Source organism: Dryobates pubescens, chromosome 18, assembly GCF_014839835.1.
Source record: "Dryobates pubescens isolate bDryPub1 chromosome 18, bDryPub1.pri, whole genome shotgun sequence".
NCBI classification, from domain to species: Eukaryota; Metazoa; Chordata; class Aves; order Piciformes; family Picidae; genus Dryobates; species Dryobates pubescens.
In genome coordinates, this window is record NC_071629.1 from 22,560,946 (window position 1) to 22,588,112 (window position 27,167).

Consider the following 27,167-nt stretch of genomic DNA (forward strand, 5'->3'; position numbering starts at 1 on the left):
GTGACAGCTTAGCGTTGGATTTGGCTGTGCTAGGTTAACTGTTGGAATCAATGACTCTGAAGGATGTTCTCCAGCCTAGGTGATTCCGTGATTCTAATATTCAAGCAGGCATCAATTGCTAGCAAAACCTGAAAGATTAAACCATTTGGGGACAGATGTGTAGGACACCACCAAATCTGAGCTTTGACCAACGTGCCAAAAGGGGTAGAAAGCTTGTTTCTCATCTTACACCTTGGATAGGAGCACGATGAAAACTCTGAGTTGTGTAAGTCTGAAACCTAGAAAGGTGCAAGGATGACAAAAGCTTCTTCTGTACCAAGGGCACTGCCCTGTGATTGCCAGGAACGTTTAGCAAACCTCCGTAGCCTTCACGAAGCTGCTTTGAGATGCAGAATGGCTTCTTCACTGGGACTGCAATTCTCATGCAAACATAGGAGCAAGCCTTAGTACTCTTTAAATTTCCAGAAGATCCAAGCACTACCGACTCGAAAAACGCACTGGGCGAGCGCTTAAAAACACGAGGACAACATCGTGAATTGAAATCGCTCGGACCGTAAAGCGTCATGCCGGAAAGTGCCAACACCTACGATCACCACAGCACAGCCGCCAGCGCAGTCTCGGCCGGCACTCGGGCACAGCCGACGCAAACACCGAAGGCGGCCAGGAGCGCGGCACGGGGCCGCCGCCGCACCGAGCGCACCTCACCTGCTGCCTTGCCGGCCCCGGCTCCCCGCGGCGGCGTTCCGCGGGCTGCGTCCGCCTCGAGCCGCGCGGCAGGACGAGCCCCCGCGGCCGCCGCCGGGACGCGGCCCGGCCCCGCTCCCTGCGCGGCCCTGGCCCTCCCCGTCCCGGGGAGCCTGCGGGGGCATTTGCTGCGGCGAGGCTCGGCCCCGCGCCTCGTCGAGCGGCGGAGGAGAGAAAGCATCAGCAGCTGGCCGGGACTCGGGGCGGGACGGGGCGCCGCGAGGCGGAAATGCCGGCGGCCCCCGAGGCGCCGCTGCCCTCTCCATCGCGCTTCAAACCGCCCGCGTCCCGCCGCAGCGCTTCCGGGGCACGGCGCCAGGCCGCATGCGCGCTGCCGCCCCGGCACCGCGCTGCCGCCCCGGCACCGCGCACCACGGCAAGCGCCGCCTGCCCGCGGCCCGGCAGCAGCCCGGCGCTGCGGATGGGGCGGCAGTCAGCCCCGCCACCCTTCCTCCTCGGCTCTCGAGGCAGATCGCCCCGGCCGCCCGTCGGTGCGCCAAGCAGCATGCCCGCAGAAAGCGGAGCCTCAAGCTAAGCACAACCAGAAGACAAAACTTAGCTGCTACACGGCAGCAACAGTCCTAGCACCATTAACAAGGTTGACAGTCCTTGACCAAGCACAGAGGTCCCAGAAACGGAGTATGCTTACTTAAAAAATAATTCACATGTAGATTGTGACCTTCAAGATGCTACAGAGATTGACACACGGTGAAGGCCAGGAGAAACAAGCTGCTGGGTGGCCTCAAAACACTCCAGAACTGGGCATGCACACATCCCAGAGACTGATCAGTCTAATCTAGGGGTAACAGATTTACACTTATCTGGGATTATTTCTGCTGAAATAAACAGCAACACTTCATACAAATTAACACAAAGGAAGAGGGAGAGGCCAGCAGCTGAGAACACTCGTGACAGCAACACAAGGGCAGCAGAAAACACGAAACAAATCAAACTGTCAAACCAAAGCTTTATTTTGTTTAAAGTCTTTGCTGCAGTACCTAGGACTGTGCCCTCTATACATAATGGACAATCATTCCCTAACGATCCGAATTTGGCACCAGTTTGTGTTTCCATCAAACACCTGTGGGATTAATTTCAAATCAAAAACATTTTTTTTTTTCCTCCCCCCAACAGAACAGGAGCTGCCATCATGAAACCAATCAGCTGAGTCACTGGAGAAGCTTAAAAAAAAAACCAAAACCCCAAGATCCTTATCTAAACCAACAGGTTACAGAGAGCTCCAAAACAGAGGTCAAACATTAAAAGGCTGATATAGGCTCAAGTGGTTTATAAAACCTATAAAAAAAGACTACACCAGCAAATATGCCCTTTCAGTCCACAGTTCAGAAGTTCATGAAGGGAGCAACACTCGCTAGCTGGAAATCTTGTCGTGGGACAACCACACACATACCAACAGCAGGACCCAAAATCCAAGGTTAAAATGCTCCGGTTCCCAAGCCATGGAAAATGAGATATTGGTGGGAAGATTAAATCAATTCATGAAGTCATAATTGGTTGGGCAGTTCAAACTTCCCCCAGCAACCACTATTGTCAGTCACACACACAGGCTGGCATGTACATGGCTCAATCCCATTCAAATTCCTCACGGAACAGAAGGATCCCCAGGCTCTGTTGAGTCTTTCCCTATCATGCAAGAAATACGTCTGGCTGTGCTTAAAATCACCATCGTGTTACTTCAGCCACAGGACCAGGCAAATTAAGTAGAAATGCACAGTTTTCAGCTCTTCTCTGCAAAAGTGTTTGAGAGGCTCAGTTGCTGGAGGGCTCAGCGTGGGCACAGCCAGTCCCGCTTCATGCAGACTCGCTGGCCTCTACCGGCTTAATCATGTGGTCAGGCTTGTTGCCAGCAGCGTAGTGCTCCCACATCTGCAGGTACAGCCGCTCCAGGTCCATCGTGTACTGCTTGGTGTTGAACAGAGGACTGGATATTCTCTGCTTCCAGACTTTGCCACGGATCTTTTTCAGGCTGCAGAAAGAGTTACATCAGTCAGAAGAGGCTCCAAACACTTCCTAACACAGCGTGCTTCCAAAAAAATCCATTCCAGCAAATGCCCAACTGCCAGTACAACTGCTTCAAAAACATCTCCTCCTTCACCTGCCACCCAATTCACATTGCTCTTCCATCCCCTCATCGCTTCTGATGCAGACCAGCATGACCACCTCAACTCGGAACAACCAGGACATGAATAACTTGTTGCATTATCTGTGCTGCAGTAAGTCACAAACTGCTTAACCTTCAATTTAAAAACAACAGAAGGTGAACCATAGTGCACTTTAGCAGGTAAGAACCTGCACATGGCCAGTTTCTTCAGAACAGGTATCCCTGCTCCTCAAGTGGGAGCACTGCCAAGTTTGCTGCAGAAGCAGACCAGCTAACTGCAAGACAAACCTCCTGCCAAGGACTGCCCAGCTGCTTTAGATACTGGAGCATCTGCAAGATTGAAACTACTGCAAGTCTCAGCACTGCACCTAAACACAGCGCCTGATGTTCTCTGTTCTCTATTTACCACATTACACAGTGGAAGTTTGCTTACTATTCCAGATCAGTTCCCAGTTTCACAGCAATATCCTCATACTCCTGTCTGCTTTTTGCAATGAGCTCAAGACAACCCAGGCAAGTGAGCTGTGAGGCAGCAACTCGCGAGGCAAGGGTCTCGCCTGTAGAGAGATGAATTGAGAGCAGGAGTAAGGAGATCAGGTAACACATGGCAGAATCATGCAGTTCCCTTCCCCCTCTACAGAAGACAAGGTTTGTTGGGCTTGCTGTTTGTTATTAAGAAGCAATAATGGTATTCACACCCACCTGTTCTGTGCAGGTTCCCCACTGCATTACCTGGCATAGTGACCATTGGAGTCCCAGCCCAGAGTACATCCATCCCAGTTGTGTGCCCGTTGCAAAGCGGAGTGTCTAGACAAACGTCAGCCAATTGCCCTCTCCTCACATGTTCTTCTTTGGGGGCAACAGGAGAAAAGATGATTCTGTTTTGGGCAAGCCCCAGGTTTTGAGCATATTGCTGAATATTGGGTTCTCCTACAGCTGGGAAGCGCAGCAGCCACAGCACGCTGTTGGGAACTCTTTTTAGGATCTATTACCAATAAAAGCAGCAAATACAAAGTTCTGTCAGAAACTTCCTGTTCCTACCCAAAAATTACCACATACCAAAATGAAGCAGAAAGCATAATCATTCAATACTTCCATCTTCTAAGATACAGGGCAGGAAAATAGATCACCATTGTGAGTGGAGTAACTGGGACTGCCTATGTAATCCCTCTGAAAGAGGCAGCAGCTCTGAGCAACACTTCACAGAGCAGAAGTTGAGAGCCCAACTCCAAAACCTTAGCATCTCATTCATGGGCCCACACTATGGAATAGTAAACACAACTACCCCCCACCACATGACAGTCAGCAATAAACTGGTCCTTGATGTAGGCATTCAGAGCTCAGCTCTACCAATTCCCAAGGCCAGTTATGACTTCACTGTGCAGGCTAGGGAAGACATCAGCGTGTTTAAGCTGTCCAAGATGTGACTGGCTAGAAACAGAGATTTGATTTGAAATCCATCTAAAAACTTCTGTTAACACCAAGTCCTGCAACAGAAGCACTGTAAAGGACTTCACACCACTCAGGATCAGTGTTTCTCTCAAGAACAGGCACAGTTTTAACTTGACTGAAGTTTCTGCTAAGTTTCACTTACGTGCCAGAAGTCTGACCTTACCCTTCACATGACACACAGATACTCACATTAGCCCACATCTGCAGAGTGGAGGGATCAATCTTGTACAGCTGATTAAAGTTGCAGTACACAACAGCATCCTCTGGTAAGCCATACTGAGAACGTGTAGTAACAATTATAGTCCGTGGGACTTCTTCACCAGTCGCTGCTTTGTTGTTAATCTAAAGGGGAACAAAACAGCAGCTCCTGTAACACAAACTGCAGCAACCCAGAAAAGGCCCTGCAAAACCATCCTGAGGCACATTGCAACATTTTTTAACATCTTCAATTACTGTGAGCACATTTTTGGTTTTATTACACAAAGCTATCCACTCACAACCATAACAAGAGCTGAGCTGAGGCGTGGTTGTAGGGCTCCCTCAACTTCCAAGTAACTGGAATAATTGGGAAGAAAAATCACACAAAGAGGTGCTACATGTGGACTCCTTGAGTCAACTCATTTCACAGTATCACCAAGGTTGGAAGAGACCTCAAAGATCATCAAGTCCAACCTGTCACCACAGACCTCATGACTAGACTATGGCACCAAGTCCCACGTCCAATCTCCTCTTGAACACCTCCAGGGATGGGGACTCCACCACCTCCCTGGCCAGCATGTTCCAATGGCAAACGACTCTCTCAGTGAAGAACTTTCTCCTCACCTCCAGCCTGAACTTCCCCTGGCACAGCTTGAGACTGTGTCCTCTTGTTCTGGTGCTGGTTGCTTGAGAGAAGAGACCAACCCCCTCCTGGCTACAACCTCCCTTCAGGGAGTTGTAGAGGGCAATAAGGTCTCCCTGAGCCTCCTCTTCTCCAGGCTAACCCCAGCTCCCTCAGCCTCTCCTCACAGGGCTGTGCTCAAGGCCTCTCCCCAGCCTTGTTGCCCTTCTCCGGACACATTCAAGTATCTCAATGTCCTTCTTAAACTGAGTGGCCCAGAACTGGACACAGGACTCAAGGTGTGGCCTAAGCATTGCTGAGTACAGGGGTACAATGACTTCCCTGCTCCTGCTGACCACACTATTCTTGAGGCAGGCCAGGATGCAATTGGCCTTCTTGGCCCCCTGGGCACACTGCTGGCTTGTATTCAGGCAGCTGTCAGTCAGCACCCCCAGGTCCCTCTTTGTTTGGCAGTTCTCAGCCACTCTGACCCCAGCCTGTAGCTCTGCATGGGGTTGTTGTGGCCAAAGTGCAGCACCTGGCACTTGGATTTGTTGAATGCCATCCTGTTGGATTCTGCCCATCTGTCCATCACTGTTTCCTTGAGACCAAAGCTGAAATGAAGACTTTGGGAAGAATAAAAGAGGTATTCAGAAAAAAAAAAATGGGTGTTTTGTTCAGTTGGGTCTTTTTTGTGTGCCTGGTTTGGGCTGTGTGTTGTTCTGGGATTTTTTTTTTTGTCAGGCTGTTGTTTGTGATGGGTTTTTTTGCGGGGGGGCAGGGATAGGAAGAAGAGTGGGTAGAGGGGAGCATGGGCAGGTAATGCTAGAAGGTGATAAACACAGGTAGTCAAGACTGAAGATACAGACTACCATGTAATTGAAAGTCTGTAAGGAACCAGCTGATAAGGACATAAGGGAAAATGCTGAAAAATCAAACTCCAGAACTCTTCATTAAACCACCACTTTTTGAAAGTCACTGAACAGTTCACAAAGAGGTAAGGAGATAAATAAACATTTCTGAGAGACAGTAGAGTAACTCTGCCTGTATCACCCAGGGTTGTTTTGTTGTTGGTTTGGGGTTTTTTTAAACACAACTGAACCTGGTCAACAAGCAACAACCAAGTTTCATCTTTATGCAACAAGATTGAATTTCTTTGGACTTTAGAAACCTCTTGATAGGGAAAGGTTATCTTCCAGTATCTGTAAGACGTCTGCAAGTGTGCTTCAGAATGAGAGCTAAGTAACCCAACATGACAGAAGGCAGACATCTGCTTGGAGCTCTCCCTCCTTGTCATATTAAAACATACATCAATAACAAACAGCATCTTGAAGTGCCTCACCTGAGTAGTTGCTAATCCATTACTGATGTTGAAGCCATTGATTGTTATCTGGATTTGCCCACGATTGATCATCTCAATGACAGCTTCTGCAATGGTGTTCATGGGGATGACTGGCATGCTGAGAGCAGCGTTACCATCTGCATTCTCACAGGCATCAGGGCACTTCATCTGCAGTAAATCACAGCATCAGACAGGGCACAGGCTGCAGGCCCCAGGACCGTGCACGCCAAGGAGCGGCTCTCACCTTAACGATCTTGACATCAGGGAGGCTGTCAAGGAAAGCCTTCAAGTCAATGCCATTCAGAACAATTCTGTTATCATAAATATGTCCATTGGACTTGAAATCAATGACTGCTTTTTTCTGTTAGGAAAAAAAGAGTTTTATAACAGTTACAAGATCCCTGGCTATACTGAGTGCCACTTCACAGAACACCTCCTTCTCTTGCCCTAGCCTCCCACATACCTTCAGATGGGGGAACATGTTTGCGTGGTCTCCAATAAAGAAAGTGTTTGGCATGTAAGCTAATTTCTCTGAATACTGCTCAGCCACCTCAACTGGGGAAGTTTCTTTATCTGTGATGATATAATCCATGAACAACGCCCCACTGGTTCCAGGATACCCTAGCCACATGGCCTGAAAAACAAGAAAGCAAGGCTCCAGTCCCAGGTACATGGCAAAAATGAAGGAAGTTAAACATCAATGTATTTTAAGCTACATTTTACATCTACAGATTTGAGTTCCTTCTTGGTCTTTATCTAACCCCAAGCATTCACTACTGACCAGGTTCAAGGATGTCTACAAATTGATCCCTCAAGCAAAAAGCCAAAGTATCTAACTACATGCAGTTACAGCCATCAGTGATGACAGCTCTTCTTAGCTGAGACTTCTGTAGCCTGCAACAAGTCTGATTTAGGCCTCTCCAATGCTTGTTCCACAGGCACTGCCCAAATTCAGTCAAACACACAACTCTGGCATTAGTTCTAACTTCCTTTAACAAAGTTTCACCAAGCTTCAAGAACTTAAACCAGAAGAATTCATTTCCACAACTGCTTCAAACACCCTTTATTTCACCAATACAAGAGAGCAGAGGCGTTCAGGAACCTCAGAGAATTAAGGAGTTGTCTTGCAGGACAGACACTGCCCATAAAGCACACCACCTCAGCACTGCTCGAAGGATCCTGTGTGTCATATGCACTAAGCCCTAGCGTGTCTCTTGCTTACTGATCATCGTGAAACTCCAATGTTTCTTCCACTCCGCCAGAAGAGCAAAAGAAACTCTCCACATTCACCAGTGGTTTTTTGGAGGTACAGTAGCCTCTTAGTTACCTGGAGGGGTGCTGGCCTCAAGGCAAATAATTCATTTCGGGCTCCTTTGGTGTAACCATTCATGTTAATGAGGATGTGTATCCCGTCCTGATGGATGCGGTCTGCTGCTTTGCCATTGCACGGTATCTGAACAGCAAACAGAGAGAAAAGTGGAGTTGGGCTTTTCCAGTCTTCTACCACTGACTGTGGTTAGTCAACAGAGTACCCATGTACAAATGCATGATTTAATTCAGGTGAGACTTCGATCACATTACCGCTGCTGGGTGTACAGAGGTTTAAGTCAGTATCGCTCAGTGAATAGAACCTCTGTTGAAGCCAGGACAAACGTGCTTGGCAGACACAGCTGAAGCAGCTGCTGACAAAGACTGTAACTGTGGTACCTCAAGGTTACTCCTCTGATCTGAATGTGCCAAAGCAGTACCTAGCACTGCCAAGTTCAGCACTTCACACAGAAAAGTATCACTAAGCCCACAGAAGAAACTTCAGACAACACTGAAACCGCTTCAGCTCTTGGCTAAATGAAATTCCAAGAGCAGACCTTCACATGAGGCATTACAATGACTTTCAAGAACAGCAGTGTCCTGGAAATTACAACGTGTCTCCTCTTGAATAATGCTGAAAGCTGAACAATTTCCAACAGTGTTACACTCCTCCTAGAGCTAATTACTGATGTCATTACTGACAACTAGTTACAAGGAAATATTTCATACACATCAAGTTCAGCAGCAGTAAAACAAAAAAAAGCCCCAAAGGCTAGAAACTGAGGCTACACAAACCCTAACAGCCCCACCACCATCACTCCTGTGAGGCTAATTAATGACAACAGCTCCTGTAAGGCACACAGTGGACTCCTAGACTAACATAGGAGTACAGAGAAATTACTTCGAACTAAGATTGAGAGTAAGCCAATTAACACTTCACAGCTACTGCTGCACCATGAAAGTCCATCACTTCTGTAAAAAAGGGAAGTCTGGTTCACACTTCATAGCAGGGTAAACACATGCACACAGGCAGTTTTATCTCCAAGCAGACAACCACCTCATTCCCATCTAAGTTTCACTGCTAATGCAGTAAATCACAGCACACTGTTTCTACCTGTTTGCCCCTCCTGTACAAATCTCTCGAGATTTGTACTGCCACCCAAAGATACAAGTTTGATGCCTCAACAATTGCAAAACCAGAAAATTCATTCTATCAAATCTGAGCAAAGGAAAGAATGTCTCCCACCCAGCTGCTGAGTGCAACAACAGCTATGAAACTACTGCCCTGTTCTACTATGCATGGCTTAGGGCAGTCTAAATGCACAGCTGCAAAAGCAGGAGATGGATGGATGGCCTCCCACAAGTGTAACTGAAGCTCACTATCCTGCAAGAACCTTTTAGAAGATCAGCTTTGCAAAATCCATCTCAGAGGCATTCTGCTGACATCAGCTTAGGATTTTTACTCATGAGAGCAGGCTCTGAACACCACAAAACATGCAACTTTTACCTGTCACCTAATCTGGGACTGTCCAGCTGCCAGTCCAGTTCCATTATTAATGTACTATCCCATGCCACTTGAGGCTTTTGTCTGTTACCTTGAAATAGTTCAACAGCTCCTTCTGTGGATACTGAAATCCCATCAGTTTTCACATGGAACTTCAAAAAAACACCACTCAGCCAAAACTGCCTGGAAATGTTCCCAAAACAGCCTTCTGACAGTGACTGAAAGGAGGATTTTGCCTCTCTAAGTTTGTGTTCTGCTTTGCTGGAGTAAACCAAGCTTCAAAGTATCTGCAGTTGTGGCATCTAGACTCATCCATGCCTTTGACATAGGACTATTACTTTCAGGCCTAATGGAACAGTTTCCAGAATTGCTACTATTACTTTTTTAAAATCATTAAATCATTCTGATTGGAAGAGACCTTTTAAGATCATCAAGCTCAACTGTTAATCCAGTACTGACAAGTCACCACTAAAGCATGTCCCTCAGCACCACGTGTGTCATTCAAATGCCTTCAGAGAGCATGACTCCACTTCCCTGGGCACCCTCCTTCAGTACCTCACAACCCTTTTAGTGAAGATATTTTTCCTACTATCCACAATAAACCTTCCCTGGCATAACTTGAGGCCATTTCCTTTTGTCCCACTGCCTGTTACTTGGGAGAAGAGACCAACCCCCACTTTGCTACAACCCTGCACACAAAGATCGACCACTGACATTGGTCAGGCCAACTGCAGAGCAGCTTCCTAGCAAGAGAGGCTCACACAGGTAAGGCCCAACACAAATAGATCTCCAAACCCCATCGGTTTCATGACTAACATCATCCTAAATCAAGCAATCATTACAACTAAACCCCTCAAACGACAGAGGCTGATCTCTGTCTTCTTTTAAGTTTGCTAAGAGCTCACTGCACCGAAAAAGCTCACCTGAGATAAGTCCACAAAATGGTTTGCTTCAGCCATCACTTTCACACGGAAGTTTGTGCCATCATCAGGACTCAGGGCATAGCAGAATACCTGCAACATGGGGCACCAAACATTTAGTACCTGCAACAACTGGACAACGAAACAGTTTTGCCATAAAACATATGGTATTGCAATTCTAGATCACATGAGCAGAACACCACCTAGCTTCATACATATTTATTTGGGTAGAGCTTAGCAGTTGAGGAAGAACTAAAAATAAAACCCTGAATTTGTAACTAGTGAGAGTCAGAATTATAACTTGGGTTGAACAGTCAAACTTAGGGAAGCTTCTTAGATTCTTTAAAACTGTGACTAGTTCCTTCCAATTAAGAAACTACAAATGTATCTGAGAAACTCAAAGTTGACAGGTTATGGAACAGACATCTGGGGCTAACCTAGCACACAGAGAACAGATGGAACCAATATGCAGAGAATTTATTATCCTGCAGGACAACAGCATGGGTTTAGCAGTGTAACTTAGTTAAGCTCTGTAGAGCTTTCTAAATCCAGAACAAGGAAGCCTGCCCCTGTCTTGAGCTGATTCAAGGTTAAATGGTACACCCTCCACACTGTACTCAGAGCACTGTTCTGCTTCATAGTCACACTTCTGTTAACAGCTCAAGCACACAGATTTACTACAAGGATTAGAGACTACAAAGACTTTATGACCAAGAAGAAGCAAGGTGGCAGGGGGAAAAACCCACCCAAACCAAACAGAACAGAAGACAAAGATTAATAAAGCACTTTTTTCAGGAAGAGAAGACATAAAATCTTTTACAAAGATATGCAAGCTCTCCTAGCTCAGAAATCAGGAGTTGAAAAGCAAGGCAATTTAAACAGTCATGGGGCAAGCCATGTAACAGATTCGGTGCTGTTTACAGCCTCAGTCCCTTACTGTGACAGCCCAGATCAACAGAGCTGACTGTCTTCAGTCACTGTACATGCTCACTCTGCCATGAGTTAGTGTATCATTGCCTTGTGAAAAAGCAGCAGCCAGACCAATCTGAAGTTCATTTTTGTGATAAAGGTATCCAGAGAAATGCACATGTGAAAACAACAGCAGCAGAACAGAACAGAGGTCCCTTTCTGTAAATCAGATGTCACCAGGTAGTGATGGCTTGATGCTGAAACATCTAAAACCACAGCAGCTGAAGCTTAAAAAAAGAGGTTGCCATCAGCCACAAATCCTACCCACAGCATTTATGATGACAGGTATCCAATTCACCTACCTTCCAAATAACACTTCATAGTGGTAACACTGGAAAACAAAAATGACTCAGTGCTGGAGAACTCTTCAAAGCATTTTTAAAAGCCTGCTAATGAACTAATGAAAACCAAAACCCAACCAAACAAAAAGGCTAAAACCAAAAGTTTGCCGCTCCCTGGTTTCTTCGCCTGGACCAAGACACAAAGCACCCTACCAAAAGCTTTTAAAAGGCTATTTGTGTTTTTACCTCAAACTTTTCTGGGTTATGCATGCCTGGGATTGACTGCATTAGGTGTGAGGTTGGATGGTTTCCAAAATCAGAGCTCACATAGCCAATACGAAGTCGACCTTCACTGGCCTTCAAATCCTTGGGATGCTCATAGGGTGGCTTGTGAAGAACATTGATCTGTCAAGAAAACACAACCAACTGTGACTGCAGAGCACCTCATGCTGCTAAGCCATCACAGCAAGAGAAGCTACTTTTGAAGAATCTATTCTACTGTAAACAAAGCACTCCAACAGAGAATCCAAATGAATACTCCAATGCTTCCTCCTGCAATGTGTCATGCCTGCTGACATCTCCACTACAGCAAGGGCATTAGCAAACCCCAGAGCAAATCAAACACAGAGCCTGCTCATTAGCAAGGGGCTCACTAGTGGCAAGGTCAGGTTCCAAGCACTACAGATGCTGGAAAGGATCCAATTTTGGGAAACACTATCACACAGCTGCCTAGATCTCTTTTACTGTCATGAAAGAGGAATTTTTCCAGAATGCCCCCTGCATGTACTCTGAGAAGCTAGGTAAGTAACACCATGTCTTAATCTCCCTGCAGAGCAGACTCACAAACCTTACAGAGCCAAATAATAACCACTGACTATCAGATTTTCCAGTAGGCATAGGCAAAACCACAAACCCCCTGAACCATAATTGTCCCACCTTGTCCAAACACAGATTTCCATGCCTCTCTGCAATAGCCTTCCTAAAACTGTGAGTAAGGGGATAGAGCATGCTATGATGTGGGTGAACAGAAGGCAGCCTGTTTTTCTCCAGTTGATCAGCTACAATGCTAACCAGCTTCTTCATTCTTTCATCATAGTCTGTCCAGTCACAGACAATCTGGAAAAAATAAAATTAAACAAGGATTAGGTCAGCAGCCTCCTTTGATCTGGATCAGACATTTCACAAGTGGAGCAAGGCTTCTTCCAAAAACTGGAAGCAAGACCTTCAGTAATTCCTGTATAACCTTCTCTTTCAATTCAAGCCTTAAGCCTGCTCTTTACATTTAAATTAGTGATCAGTTGAGGTGATCAAGCTGAGAGGATTTTAAGAGTTAAAAATTAAAGCCTGATCTTGCTCACCTGCAAACAGTGGGCCAAGTTGCAGTAGGCATCTGGGAAATCAGGTTTCAGTTTCAGAGCAGTGCGGTAAGAGGCAATGGCTTCTGGTATATTCCCTGAATCCTGCAAAGACACAGAAGTGTGTCAGCAGATAAAAATACACTCAGGGCAAGTACTCACGGTGCCCCACCACACTCTCAAGCGAGTTCTTTGCATGTGCTACCTTGTGAATAGAGGCCAGGTTGCTGTGTGCATCAGCAAAAGCTGGGTTTATCTGAATGGCACGGGTATAGCACTGCAGAGCTCCTTGAACATCCTGCATCTCCTTCAGAGTATTTCCCATATTGGAATAAGCATCTGCAAATGTGGGGCTGATTCTGAGAAATACAGATAACATTAGTGAGAACAGCTCCTCCTCCAATGAGAAGCCATAGCAGACCACCTGGTTTGCAAAAGCAGCTATCTGAATTAATGCACACTTAGTCAAGTTTCTGAACAAGTGTAGGCCACCCTCCTGTTACAAAACGCTGGGACTACTACAGAACATGTTCATTTACCTGATAGCCTCCTTGTAATGCATCAGAGCTTCCTGTAACTTCCCTTGCTGCTGCAGAACGCTGGCTAAATTGGAATGGGCAGCAGCGAACTCGGGGAACACCTGAAACAAAGCAGAATGTGTCTCTCAAATGCCCCAAGTAGACCGCATCAGAAAACCACTTCATGTTAAGAGTAGCAAATGCACAACTCTCTTAGTAGATGCTCCTGCACTAACACCCCAACAGGAAAAAACTTCCCTGGCACAGTGCACACTCCCAACACTAACTCCCCAGCTCTCCCTCTCCACAGCCAACCATACCTCAAGAGCCTTCCGATAGAGGCGGACAGCTTCCTCGATGTTCCCCTGCTCCCGTTTGATGTTTGCTAGGTTGTTGAGAGAGTCTGCATGAGTGGGACAGAGTCGAAGAGCTGTATTGTAGCATTCTTCTGCTTCCACCACCTTGGAAAAGAGGAATATTGTTAATATGGGAATATTTCTTCCAACAGCAACGTTTATAAATTGCTACACTGTATTATGTTAAGTAGAGCCCTTAAATTACTCTTCCTTCTGACCGAGACTAACATCCCATCTTCATAAAGCTGGCATCACCTGCTAAAATAACCATTCAGTGTCCTCTTAAAAATGTTCAGAAGGAAAGCACTCCTTACGCTGCCTTTCTCCTTCAAGGCGTTGGCCAAGTTACAGTAGGCATCTGGGAAGTGGGGTTGCAGCTCAATCGCCCTCCTGTAGGTGTCTATTGCTAGGTCTATCAGTCCTTGCTCGTAATAGACACAGGCAAGGTTGCCGTGCACAACTGCGTGATTGGGACTCAAACTCAAGGCTCGGAGGTAAGCTGCTACAGCTCTGTAACAAGACAAAGAAAGTAAATGATCATCTACAAGGCAGCAATTACATTTACCTTGCTCATAGAAAAGATCCCCTGTTAAAAAACAGACTTCGAGGGATGTGTGTTAACACACAGAGATGTCTGTCCTGTAAGATGTTCCTGAGAACACAGAGAGCACTGTCTGAACTGAAAGCCCAGGCAAGGGATGAAGTATTTTTATCTGGATTATTTTAAAGCCATGCTGAATTCTGTAGTGACTATCAGACTTCAAGAAATACTTAGTAATACTAACAGCAATGTTTTCCTCCCACCCAGTGCTCTACGTCTAGCAAAAAAGAGAAGCTTTCACCTGGTTTTGAACATTTCTCCATCACTAGGATAAGACCTTGGCTCCACTTTTTTCCCAGTTTCATTTTATCCAATTGCAACAATATAAACAGTATCACAGTATTGCATGTCTTAATCCTAACCTAACACATGCATCATGCTTTACTCTTCAAACTGCATCATCCAGCACCGAGCTCTCTCTTCTATGCATGACTGATGTATTCAAACCAGCTTTCCAGAGCAACACAACAGTAGGCACAATTATTATATATCTGACAGGACACAGACAGTACTGATCTGCTTACCTGTCAAATATCCTTGCCTCCTTCAGGACATTTCCCAGATTGATGTAAGCATCCAAAAAATTTGGGTCAAGTGTTACAGCCTGAAAATATTTTTTAAGTAACAGTTTTGAGCATTAACAAAAACCATTCTCTTTGACACCTATTTGGGGTTTTCTTTTTTTCAGTCACTATTTAACTAAAAGAAAATATTCTCACTCCCTTCAAAACTATTAAAGAACCTTTGGTAAGGTTGGTGAAGATGCAGTAATAAACTACAAATGAGTCAGGCCACACTCTTTCAATCTTTCCCACAGAAACTGTTATTGCCAAATTAAAATACTTTATAATCTATCACTAATGAGAGACAGAGTCAAACAGAATCATGAGCAGTTATTTTTGTAACTCAAACTGTCCACCACATCTTAAATCCCATGTCAGGTCACTTCAAAAACTGGAGAAAAGGAGTACAAACTGAATTCAAATACTAACTAGATACAAACTAGAAGGTATCAGACAATTAGTTAATGACACCAATCTAGAGAAGTCTGAAATAACAGTGGTGAAAAACAATCCTGGAGAAGAATTAGTGCATCACTTAAAATTGTTCTCCTCAGTTACTCAAAGGACAGTAATACCTGAAACAAAATCACAATGAAAAATTATTTTAAGCGGAAAGTTGCCTCCCCCTCTCACATGAAACATAAAAATCATTAATCCCATCAAATCAGATTTAAAAAAATCCAGAACAGAACTCTAAAACACAACCTAATGAACTTTCTTGTATTTGACAGGTGTGTGAAGTCCCTAGGGCAATTCTAAACATCTCTCTAGTGGCATACAGGCAGAGATCAGAAAGCTAAAAAACAATTAACATAGAATGCTAATTCATAAGAAAGTCTCTGCTGATCAAAACATTTCCATCAGCTGTAAGCAGAGGACTGCACATACATTAAAGCCTTGGGGTGAAGATGACTGGCTTAGTTACCTTTTCAAAGTGATGAATTGCAAGCCAAATTTCTCCTTGGGCATTGAAAACACAGCCAAGATTACTCCAAGCCACTGCAAAGTTTGGTTGAGTCTCAATTGCTTTTAAGTAACAGGCCTTGGAACAGTTAAAGAAGAGAGATACAAGGGAAGGGGAATATTTGTAAAAAGAAAAAAAAATGAGAAAAAACAATTGTTAGTATGCCTTCTCTAACCAGCCAAAAGTGACCCTGCAGTATAGGCTAGCTTGCGCCAAAACTAATGCGCTGCAAACTGTTGTTGATCCTGCGCCAGCGCAAACCAAAACCCAGGTGCAAGCCCACCATTGTTCAGTTACGCTGGTCACCAGTCAACACAGCTTTGGACACCCTGTCACCACGCAGACCACACCCCCTTAAAGGGCAGGAAATCCAAAATATTACTGGGCAAGAGCAGCTTTGCTGCAAAAGGAGACTATTAACTGTGAAAGGTTAAAGAACAGAGAGAAATTGCTTCCAAAAAAAAAAATTAAGGGACAAACTACAGGAGGACATGAAACCGCTCTTGGGTTGGAATTGTCCTTTTCGAGCCAGGTGACACACCTGATCCCACCTTTTTTTCCTCCAGCACCTTCAGTTATCTGCAGCTCCCAAACCTCAAATGACAGGATTGCACGAAGGTTTAGGTCCCTGTAATGCAAGCGCAAGAAGTCGCTGCGCATCCTAACGAGCACGGCGCCACGCTATCGCTGCCAACTGCTTTGCTACGTCCTGATCGACCCTAGGTCCAGTGAACGGCCAACCAGAATCATTAATCTACCAGACAGGCCCACAGAGAAATTTGCACGTTCAATTTGATGTCTGGACTGGAAATGTGTCGCAACCCGATTCCATCCAAAAGGCTACAGCCTGGAGCTTGGGCAGTCCCCCAATCAGAGATTAATCATCTAGCCGACCGTTCACGAGGGCTGTTTTCGCACGCAACGCGCGTTACCGCTGCGCAGCCTTTGCGCTACTGCAGGATCACAGCGCATCATCAGAAGAGCAGAACGCTGCAATCCAAACAAAGAAGAAAAAAGGAAAAAAATGAACAACCAGAAGAGTTAGAAGCTTTTACTATTAACTATCTCCAATTATTTTTTTTTTATTTTTTTTTTTTTAATATTAATTTACTTTTACTTTATTTCTTTTGAAAGAATTGTGGCTACTAGTATAAAACATTCTTACATTACTTGCTTGTAATTAAATACTTTAAGCTGTTTCTGAAGCCACAAGACAGAAGATTCAGGCATGGAGGCAAATGGTTTTGCTGTGGCAGTTACAAACCCGTTACCATATTTCTCATCATGTGACTTTTCGGTGCGTTCCTTGCTGGAAGAGGAGGAGGAGGTGTGTGTCTGCCCTAGATCCAGGCCTCGAGCTCCCTTCAGCGAGGCACCTTACGCATGGAATAGGAGGTTTCACCCACCTGAAACCTTCTAAATACAATATCAGTGGTGAAAAACCAAAAACAAGAGAGAAAATAAAACAAGATCATTAGTAAGAGTTCAACAAAGCAATTGCATTTTTTTGGATATGTCTTAACACATAGGCATGAGGACAATCTGTCTGTAACAAGGGAGACATGCAGAAGGGAGAGGGTTAATCAGGGCAATTGCATACAGCAGGGGCTTTTGGTTTTTTTTTTTGGAAGAAAGGCTCTGAAATATCTACAAAGAAATTAAATTTTAGTTCAAACAGTAAGGAATCTGCTGGCTTGATCTTTCAAATGGACTGATAACCAAAGAAACACGTTGCAATTTACTCAAGATGGTTTTTCCTCCTTTATTAAGATCTCACAAAACGGAATAACACTTTCAAACTAGGTGTCTCCAGAGCTCTGAAACAAAGAAGTCAGCAACCTAAGGCAGGCGCAGTGTCTTGGCCTATACCAGTCACACTAAAGCTGCAGTGAAGTGCAGTTCATGTTAGCTGTCCGCTTGGTAGGCTGAGAACCAAATGTCTCAAAGACTTCAAAATCTGAGTGGTACCGCGAATTATTTTCAACCTGGATCTGACCGAATCAATCAAGGCTGCCCTAGGATGGTATGCACATCCAAGTTGTGAAGAGAAATCCAAACAACAATGAACTTTGAAGCTGCGCTCCCACTGCCCCTCCCCGAATGGTGCTGCAGCCAAACAGACAGCTACGCTGCTCGTACACTCCACTGGTTAGCATGCGCGTGGGGCTTGGAGCGACAGACGCGGAGCCCAGGGGGTTTGACTGCTCCACACTCCTCACCCCTGCAGCGCGGACGCGTAAGGTGGCTTGTAACAAGACAATTTCTTTGTACAATCCCGGTTTTAACATGCCAAGAAGTTTAATCTCATCTTGGTGTTTGAATTCTCAGTTTAGGAAACACAAGACTGCTAGAAGCCACCTTTCCACTACAGCAAGTTTTCTTTCGATCAGTTCATTTCCCAAACAAACCAGCTTTGTCCTCCTGATGTCTTTATTTTGGGGGAGGGGAAAGGGAAGACATGAAGAACAGATAATTGGGGGGTTTGCACACTGCAGCTATTGGTCATTTACTAGCCTTTCTTCCACTATCGAGGGAAGGGAAAAGTTAAAAGAATAAAAATCTTTAAAAGCCAATATTACAAGGTAACATTTGGATAAGTTTCTTCTCCACTTACAAGCCGCAAAGGACTTTAGAAGAGCAGCACTTTCAATAGCACCTGCATCGTACAGGGATCTCGAGCTAACCACAGGCTCTCTGCTTGGCACCAGCAGGCAAGCCTCAGGTTTGAAGGACTTTTACTTATTTCCAGATAAGAGCATGATGGAGCCCCTGCCCGATACGTCAGAATGGTACCAGATAGTCTAGTTCAGCAGAAAGGCTTGGTAAGGTCCCGTTTCTTGACTTAAACCAACTTTTAAACATGGACATGCCACATCTCGCCCTGCAACTACTCTGGGGTGTGTCAGTGCCTTCAGTTTTCAGCAGTTTCTCAGACTGTCTGTAGATCAACGCAGGTTTGAAGACTTGGTGCAAAGTTCAACTTTTCAAAACACTGACGTTTACATGTATGCTACCCGACACCTACCTTGGCTTCTTCCAAGCGACCCAGGGCTTTGAGCAGGTTCCCCAGGTCACTACGAACACAGTACAAGTCCTGAAAAATTGAAGTCACACTATCAGCTTCACAACATCAGATGCCCCAAAGGCCTTCAACAAAGAACTTAGAAAGGAATGCCCCACTCCTCTACAGCCCATTTTGAACTCTTAGTAATTACATCACATTATTTTTCTTGACCTAACATCACATTCAATGCAGAACCATACTGATTTTAGTACTGTAATCATACAATGATGAAGTAGAAAGTAGTATTTCATACAATTCCCTACTATATAGGAATGAAAACCAAAACTAAACACCCCTTCTCAAGAACTTTCAGTTCTTTTGCCAAACATATTTGAAGACTTGCTTGTTTTAAGCATGACCTGTATCCTTCAGCTTCACCACTGCTGCTACAGCTTTTAACTAGATCAGACACAGAGAAGAATCCCTCTGTATTTTTCCCACCAATTTGTCCATTTTCAGCAGCTCTGCCACGTGTTCTTGTTCTTTCTTTTGTAACTACAGCACAGACTGCAAGTGTATTATCTACCAGTAGAGATCACAGAGAATGGGGACTGAACACAGCTGAACGAGACTCTGAGCTCCTGCTGGACTAGGTTTGCATTTGCTTTTCCAAAGGGAAAAGAACACAGGCACACCAGACCCATGTCTTTGAACTTTTTTTTGACAAAGCAGATGACCAAACAGCAAGAAGGCATCTTTATTATGATGAGCAGTACTAGAGAAAGTATCTCAATAGAATGCAAAAGAAACAGGCATCTGATAGACTGTTTACTAAAGATGTCAATTTGGAACAGTTACAACCAAAAATCCAAACATCCTATCTACTCTCCAAGAGTCAATTTATAGATCTCACAGTCAAGGCTGAGCAGCAGTTCTCTCACTGTAATACTACTGCCTTAAAGCACACTAATCTAAATATGAAAACTTCTGACTTTGGTCAATACCAAACAAAGCCTCAAACCAAAATTCCTTTGTTTTTCTATTATCTCAAACAAGCAGATCTTACTGTACTGCAGCAAAAATTTTCTGCAACTTCCAAAGATCCTTAATGACCTTGCACTAAACCAATACATTAAGAAGATCATTAACTTTTGGCTGTACAGATTAGAAGGGAGAGTTATCACTTGCTCAATCCTCTGAAACCGTTTGTGTCCTGGGTCAGTAGTAAAGCATGGAGTTCTATAAAACGAAAAGTGTTACTTACAGGGTTGTACTGAAGGGCAGACACATATGCCTGTACTGCTCCTTCCATATCACCTGCAGCTACCAGTGCAGCAGCCAAATTAATATATCCATCAATGAAGTCTGGTTTGAGGCGCAGTGCGTGTCTGTAATGCTCAATTGCTTCTTGAAGCTGTCCACGTTCCTTGTACACATTGCCTAGATTTGAGTAGGCTTCAGCCAGCAGGGGGTTCTGTTTAATTGCCAAAGTGCTGAAGTGTGCAGACCTGCAGAAAGTTAGATAAGTCAGCAAAAAAAAATCCCCCCAAAAACCAGCCACCCAAAACCTAACCCCAGCCTTGAGGCTGAGTGTCTGCCTGTTTACCCAGTTACTTCATGTGCATGTGAGCTGAACATACATCCAATAAATCTAGACTTACAAGAGCTATCTTGTATGTTTAGTTTCTTCTAGCTTAAATTATCATCTCACCCGTTCCTGTTTTAGATTCTACTGAAGCTAGACAACTTATTCATTATCAGTAGGGTTCAAATCACCTCACTCAGCCTGAACTCAACACACAACAGAAGCCCTTTGAAGCCTCTTCTAGCATGTGCATGCTTTGACCAATGTTCCACCCAGGAAACAACTGACATACATAGATGTAAAATTCTGTCATACCCTGTGGGGAGATGCCCACAGTATCCTCCCTCATTTTATTTTCCCATGTCTGAACCATTATTACAAATTCATTCCAAAACCTATATAAAATGAATTGCAATCAGAAGTTCTTAATGCCTTCATCAGCACATGCAGATCTACAGCTAGAGCAGGTGAAGCTCAAAATGCTTGAGGCACAGAAGGCAAGATTGGGAACAGGGAAGCAGAAAGAATGCAGCCACCTTTCCAATGACAAAAATCCTGAACTGATCATGCCACTTCACAGCAAACAGTCAGCTTTGAAACTTGGGAAAAAACCCAAACAACAACCTAACAAACCTCCACATTGCCTTTGTTTACACAGGTAAATACCCACAGCACACCCAAGCATGGCTGACACTCCAGTATTACTGTGTACAGTGTAACATGAGAATGACAGCAAGAGCTGCTGCTCAGTATAGAGCTACTGATTCCATTTGGGATTTCTTTTCCTCAACTACATTCTAAAAGAACATAGGTTTTGACCAGTCTTTACTGCTGTCATGGAGTCAGCTGGCGTTTGCATTTAGCACTAAAAGAAAGCCATGTTAAAGCAGAACTTTTGTCAAATAGGCTCAGCACCATTAGAGGCATAAAGTGTAAAGAAAGCTCTAAAAGCACCTCCAGTCTCCTACCTGTCCAGCCTGCGACACTGGAAATGAATGGAGGATAACAACAGCAGCACACCGGTGTTATCAGGCTCTTGTCTCCAGAGTTGCATGCAGTGTCTCTCTGCTGCTTCAAAGTCTCCTGCCTGATACTCACGATGAGCCAACTCCGCTAACCCTTGGAAGGAAAGCATACGTTTCGTTGGTTCTGGAGAATCACCAAAACATTTAAGGGGGGGAAACAAAAAGTTAGATAATGGGAACAAAACAAACAAAAAAACCCCCACCAAACAAAACCCCACAAACCAGACATACACAACAAAATGTGACAAGTGCACACAGCTGAACAATGACAATGTCTGAAATTACACAGAGCGCTAGAGCCCATGGCAGCCTGCACTCTCCCATCTGCATGGCCTAACCTGTTACTGTGGTGCTTCTAACACCATCTGTAAAAGCCCAAGAGTTCAGCAGCTAGCAACAGGAAACATGCAGACTCCAATTATTGCATTTTTAAGTAAGTAATTCCCAATTACCCCCCAGAATATAAAGACATGATATTGTACTTTGGCTCACAAAAGCAGAAATGCTGCTAACACAAAAATTGCTCTCCCCACTCTACCCCAATACCATGCACCTTATGTCTTGTACTATTAAAAGCAAGTTCTACATACTTAGCAGGCAAACAAAGTATAACAGACAAAGGATTTGAACAGAAAAATGTTTTGCTGGGCCAGTAGTGAAAACTCTTTAAAAAAAAAAACACAAAACCAAACAAACTACCAAAGGCAATGTGTTAAGATTCCTTGCCATTCTCTATAACCCTTCATTCCCCTAACAAACCCCAAAATTGCCATGAAACAATACCCAATGAGACAGACACACACTTCAGTGATCATGCAATTAGCCTACAGAAGGAACCACAGGTGACAGGAAAGGAGTTACTGCTTCTGGAGGCTTAGCTGGAAAGGGAGTGACAAAAGGGTTTTAGGTTTTAGCAGCTAAGATACAACTGTGGAGAACAAAATACTCCAACAAAACACCACCTGCTTTAGATGACACAGCCTTCAGCGTGGGAAGTAAGTAAAACTTCAATGCACAGCTCTGTAATACAACACAGACAAGTGCAGCTTGGAAAACCCAACTGCTAACAGAATCCTAGAGAAGTGCTCCCCTTGAATCCTGCCTTCCTGCCAGTGACTCTTACTACTGAAAGGTCTGAGTTCTGCAAGTATCTCTCTTTTTCTGCTCCTGAAGTACAGCATTTCCAGCAGCCTGCAGTCACTTAATTCCATTAATGAAACACTTCCCACCTTCTCCCCTTCACCTAGAGAATTTTCAAATGCTGAATGTAAGTGAAGCAGCTCAACCCTTCCCAGAGGAAGGAAGCACCTCACTATCTGAGTGCACCTGTCTTTACAGTCAGGCACTACAAAAACTCCCAGACTCTTTAATTCACATGGGAGAACTTTAGATAAATTGCAAAATAATCACAATGAGATTGGGTACAGAGTTACCTAGGGTTCATTTTCTGGAACTGAGATAGGTGTCAGTTATTGAAGTTGTTTTCAAGTTGACCTTTTAGCACCAGCAGGTTTGGAAGATAAGACTGCAAACACCACACACTAACTACATCTGGTTTTCCAGATTGCCAGTGCTAAAAACTTGCATAGTGGAACTAGCAAAGCTCAGTCACGTTCAGATACTTGACAAATTGCTAGCCAAGTATCTTAATCCAGACTGTATTCCTGTTTTCTAGAAGCTTAGCTTTACACTTTCCAAACCGTGAGTAAGGGAGAAGTGCATTTCCCCAGCTGGTTAAAATTACTGGAAATAAACAAATACAGCTGTTATTTACGTGAGAATGACGGCGCTATTTCTGGAAGCCCAAGGTGCCGAGAGCAAGAGCGGTACTGCGGTACCAAGACACTGCTCCTCACTCCCTCCTCCTGCCGTCAGCAGCCTCACAGGTACGGCCCCTCGGGCAGTCGGCTCTGCCGAGTAGAGAGAAACCCGCAGAGGAAGGAGCATGCCTCATGGACTCAGCTGGGGCATTTCTTGTTCAAATAGAACAGTCTCGAAAGTTTAAGATGAGTTCTAATGACCACTTAGAAGTTTCCAATCTTTATCTCAATGCTACATTTTGCCTATCTAAGCAAAACGTGAAACTGAAGGTGAAGTTCTCAGGGTAAGAGAGAAGGTGGTATGTAAAAACACTGTATTGAACTTCTGGGAATAAGAGTTGATAACAAAAACAACAAACTGTTTCAACAAACACACCAACAGCGATATGCTGACATTCCCTTTCATTTATCAAGCCCTCTTACAAAACAAACCTACTCCCAGAAGAAACAAAGCAAACCACTCTGCAGAACAGCCAGCCACCCACCTCCAAACGTGTATTTTAACAACGACCCTTGAGTTCACTGAAAAGCAGGAAGGTTACAGCCACGTTACAAAAATCAAAAGGAGTTAAACTTTCACTAGAAGGTCGGCTGAAAGAAAAGTTCTGCAATTCAAAGATGCAGCCATCAGTAGTTGCTCACTGAATCCACTTCTAAAGAAAACAACCCCAGTGAAGAGTCACCATCAGAAGAATTCCTTATCAAAGCCCTGCATACATGAACTTAATCTAAGTTAACTTGTGCTACCTGCGGGTGACTCTCCCCCCAGCAGGCACGTTATTTTCACCTCTACAGATCAAGGCTGCAGCACAACTAGATACACAGCTCTGGCTGAAACACAGCGAAATACCATACTGCAGCTCTCCATCTCCACTTCTGTATCACCACCATTTCCCTTTACATCCTGCACTGCTAGCACACCTTTCGCCTACTTTTCCCAGACATCGTTTCAGCTTTTCATGCCCTTTCTTGCCTCTGCTTACAGAAGCCCTCAAAACTCTGGAGGATAAAGCTGTGTTGTATTTTCACCTTTTCATTAAGCAGAACGCCTCTTTTTCTTGTTCTACAGGGAACACAGATTTGTTCTCTTCTCTTGCCTGTCCCCCAAGTTCTGGATCTACAAACTAAATGAAGAACAGGCTCTTCCTCAGCCAGAACACGCTTATCTTACTGTCCAAAAGGCCTACTCTTAAAGATTGTGCAGGGAGGTTCTGGACCAAGCAACACACGTTCTGGGTCAGGTTCTACTAGTTGGTCCTCCACACAAACGCAGTCAGCCGGTACTCGGATTACTTGTACCAGTAAGACCTGCACTAAGAACTAACCTCACCACCTTCCTTAATCACTGGCCCGCCGGCCCCGGCCAGGCAGCGCCGACGGGAGCCTACCGTGGGACAGGCCCGAACCCACCCCGAGGCGCGGGCAGGGAAGGCCGTAGCGGGAGCCACCGCCTCGCCTAGGCTGCCGCTTCTGGAAAGTTCCGCCAGGAGCAGGCCCGGCGAACAGGGAGCGCCGCATGCGGGTCCAGTCAGACATATCCCGGGGGCACAGGCGCCGAACGGCCCCGAGCGAGGGCAGGGCCCGGGCTTCGCGGGGCTGCGGCGCTGCTGGGCACCGGCGCGCCCGTCCCCGCGCGGCAGGCCACAATACCTGTGCTGTCAGCCACGTTCCCCACGGAGGTCGCCATCGGGAAAGCGGGACAATGAGGCTCTGGCGAAGGCAGCGAACGGACCGCGGGTGCGGAGGGGCCCACAGGGCGGGGGATGCAGGACCAGGCTGCCCGCAGTCCCAGCGCGGTGAGGCAACGGCTCCCGAAATGGCGGTGGCAGCAAACTGCCGAATGGCTGCTGCCGGAAATAGCTCCCCCCGCAAGCAGTCCGGGCGGAGCCAGCCTGCGGTCCCTTATGAAGCCGCTGTGCGGCGGAAGAAGCCGCACCGGAAGTTCCGGCGAGCCCGGCGCCGGCAGGGAGGCCGCTCGCCAACCGCACAGCGATCTTTGTCGTCGCGTGTCCCGGCCGGGACAAACGCAGCGGCACTGCGCGTGCGCAGCTGGGCTCAGCCCGCGCGTGGCCTCCGCGCCCCCCTCCGGCTCCCGGCGGCGCCGCGGGGTGGGCAGAGGCGCGGGGCCGCAGCGCTGCGCCGAGCGGCCGTAAAAGCAGCGCGGGTTCCAGCCTCCCCGAGTTTCGTTTACATCGCCTCAGCTGATACCGCTCCGTAGAAGTGGCTGCTCTGTTAGCCTTTGTTTCGCTGGAGAAAGAGACCAGCGGAAGCGGAGATAATGAATCGTGGAAGGAGGCAGGATTGAGGTGGAAGTTGTCTTTAAAAACGAAGAGGTCGCTAGAGGAAGTTGAGATCACAGAATCACCCAGGTTGGAAAAGGCCTCAGAGATCAACTCCAACCTATTACCTATCACCCAACACCTCCTGACAACTAAACCACGGCTCCAAGTCCCACATCCACTCTCCTCTCGAACACCTCCAGGGATGGGGACTCCAACACCTCCCTGGGCAGCACATTCCACTGGCAAATCTCCCTTGCTGGGAAGAACTTCTTCCCCACCTCCAGCCTAAACCTCCCCTGGCACAGCTTGAGACTGTGTCCTCTTGTTCTGGTGCTGGGTGCCTGGGAGAAGAGACCAACCCCCACCTGGCTACAATCTCCCTTCAGTGAGTTGCAGAGAGCAGTAAGGTCTCCCCTGAGCCTCCTCTTCCCCAGGCTAAGCAACCCCAGCTCCCTCAGCCTCTCCTCACAGGGCTGTGCTCCAGACCCCTCCTAACCAGTGCTGGGCACAGTGAGTTCCCTGCTCCTGCTGGCCACACTCTTCCTGATGCAGGCCAGGATGCCATTGGCCTTATTGGCCCCCTGGGCACACTACTGGCTCATGTTCAGCTGCTATCAACCAGCACCCCTGGGCCCCTTTCTGCCTGGCTGCTCTCCAGCCATTCTGGACCAGACTAAGAATACCCACAGGCTGGCTTTATCTCCATTCCATGCAAATCACAAAGAGCCTTCTCTGCTGCTGTCTCACCAGGGGTCTTGCTGTAAATCAACAAGAGACTGTCCTGTCTGGATAACAAACTGAACACAGCCTGAGCTGCTGCACTGTTAGGACAGAGTGCAGGCTTAAGAGGCAGCTGGATAAGAACTTCTGTTCCCAGAGAAAAGCCTGATTTAAATGGACACACAGTACATGATGCAGGGGGGGCACCTGTAAAGGGGGGCATGGAGCAGGTGGATCAGGAAGGCTGTAAATTCCAAATACCTCAGCCAGTGGGGAAAGTGAGAAGGAAATCTGTGTCTGGGTTTGAGGACAAAAGGGAAGCTGTGCCTTCCAGCAGTTTGAGAGATTCCACAGGGATTAGTATCCTGTGGACTCTCCCTTTATTCAAATAAAATTTTACAGGACTCCTGTGTCTCTGTTGTGAATGTGAACCTCTAGCAAGGGACCAATTTTCCTTACAAAGGAAAAGTGATAAATTATGAGGTCAGCAGCTTTCCTGAAGATGAGAAAGATGCTAAGCAATTCAGACTCTCACTAATGAGTCCACACCTCTCTGAGCATGCTTTAATCTCACAAGCAATAGCGAATAGGGTGAGCATCAGAGGGGAAGGAAGCCAGGGGGATTCTTCTTGAAGCCCCTTCCCCAAAAGTCACCAGAGGGTGGGAGATCTTTGCATACATTAGCATGATGAATATGTTAATCACTGCCAGAAATGTAGTGACTATGCCTGGCATACCGACCTGTGTTCTCCAGAAGAGGCTCCTTGGGTGCTCCCATAGCTGGAGTGAGGCCCTGTGTGCCCAGCCCTAAACACAAAGCTCCACCCAGTGCTGGGGAGGTCACTGGCTGTTTTCACTAAGAGAAGCAGCAGAACTGCAGCCCCAGGGTCTGCACCTGCCTGCCAGGGGACT

The 27,167-nt window shown here is 46.0% G+C and overlaps 1 protein-coding gene across 2 annotated transcripts; it reads right to left on the reverse strand.

The window, feature by feature from the left end:
- Positions 1–1,697: 1,697 nt before the first annotated feature.
- OGT (O-linked N-acetylglucosamine (GlcNAc) transferase) lies at positions 1,698–25,065 on the reverse strand. 2 transcript variants are annotated; one of them, XM_054169825.1, is made up of 22 exons: positions 24,904–25,065; positions 21,377–21,557; positions 20,088–20,331; positions 18,845–18,913; positions 15,781–15,897; positions 14,817–14,896; positions 14,006–14,201; positions 13,656–13,796; positions 13,357–13,457; positions 13,023–13,176; positions 12,821–12,922; positions 12,399–12,578; positions 11,709–11,867; positions 10,216–10,305; positions 7,808–7,933; positions 6,944–7,114; positions 6,725–6,841; positions 6,481–6,648; positions 4,508–4,660; positions 3,599–3,851; positions 3,300–3,423; positions 1,698–2,731 (listed from the first exon to the last, which is right to left on the reverse strand). In XM_054169825.1, the coding sequence occupies exons 1-22, from the start codon at positions 24,938–24,940 to the stop codon at positions 2,557–2,559; spliced, it is 3,138 nt and encodes a 1,045-aa protein (XP_054025800.1). In that variant the 5' UTR covers positions 24,941–25,065; the 3' UTR covers positions 1,698–2,556. The 2 variants fall into 2 exon arrangements, with proteins under 2 accessions (XP_054025800.1, XP_054025801.1); XM_054169826.1 differs by having other exon boundaries at positions 21,377–21,527; positions 24,904–25,064.
- Between the last annotated feature and the right edge of the window lie 2,102 nt (positions 25,066–27,167).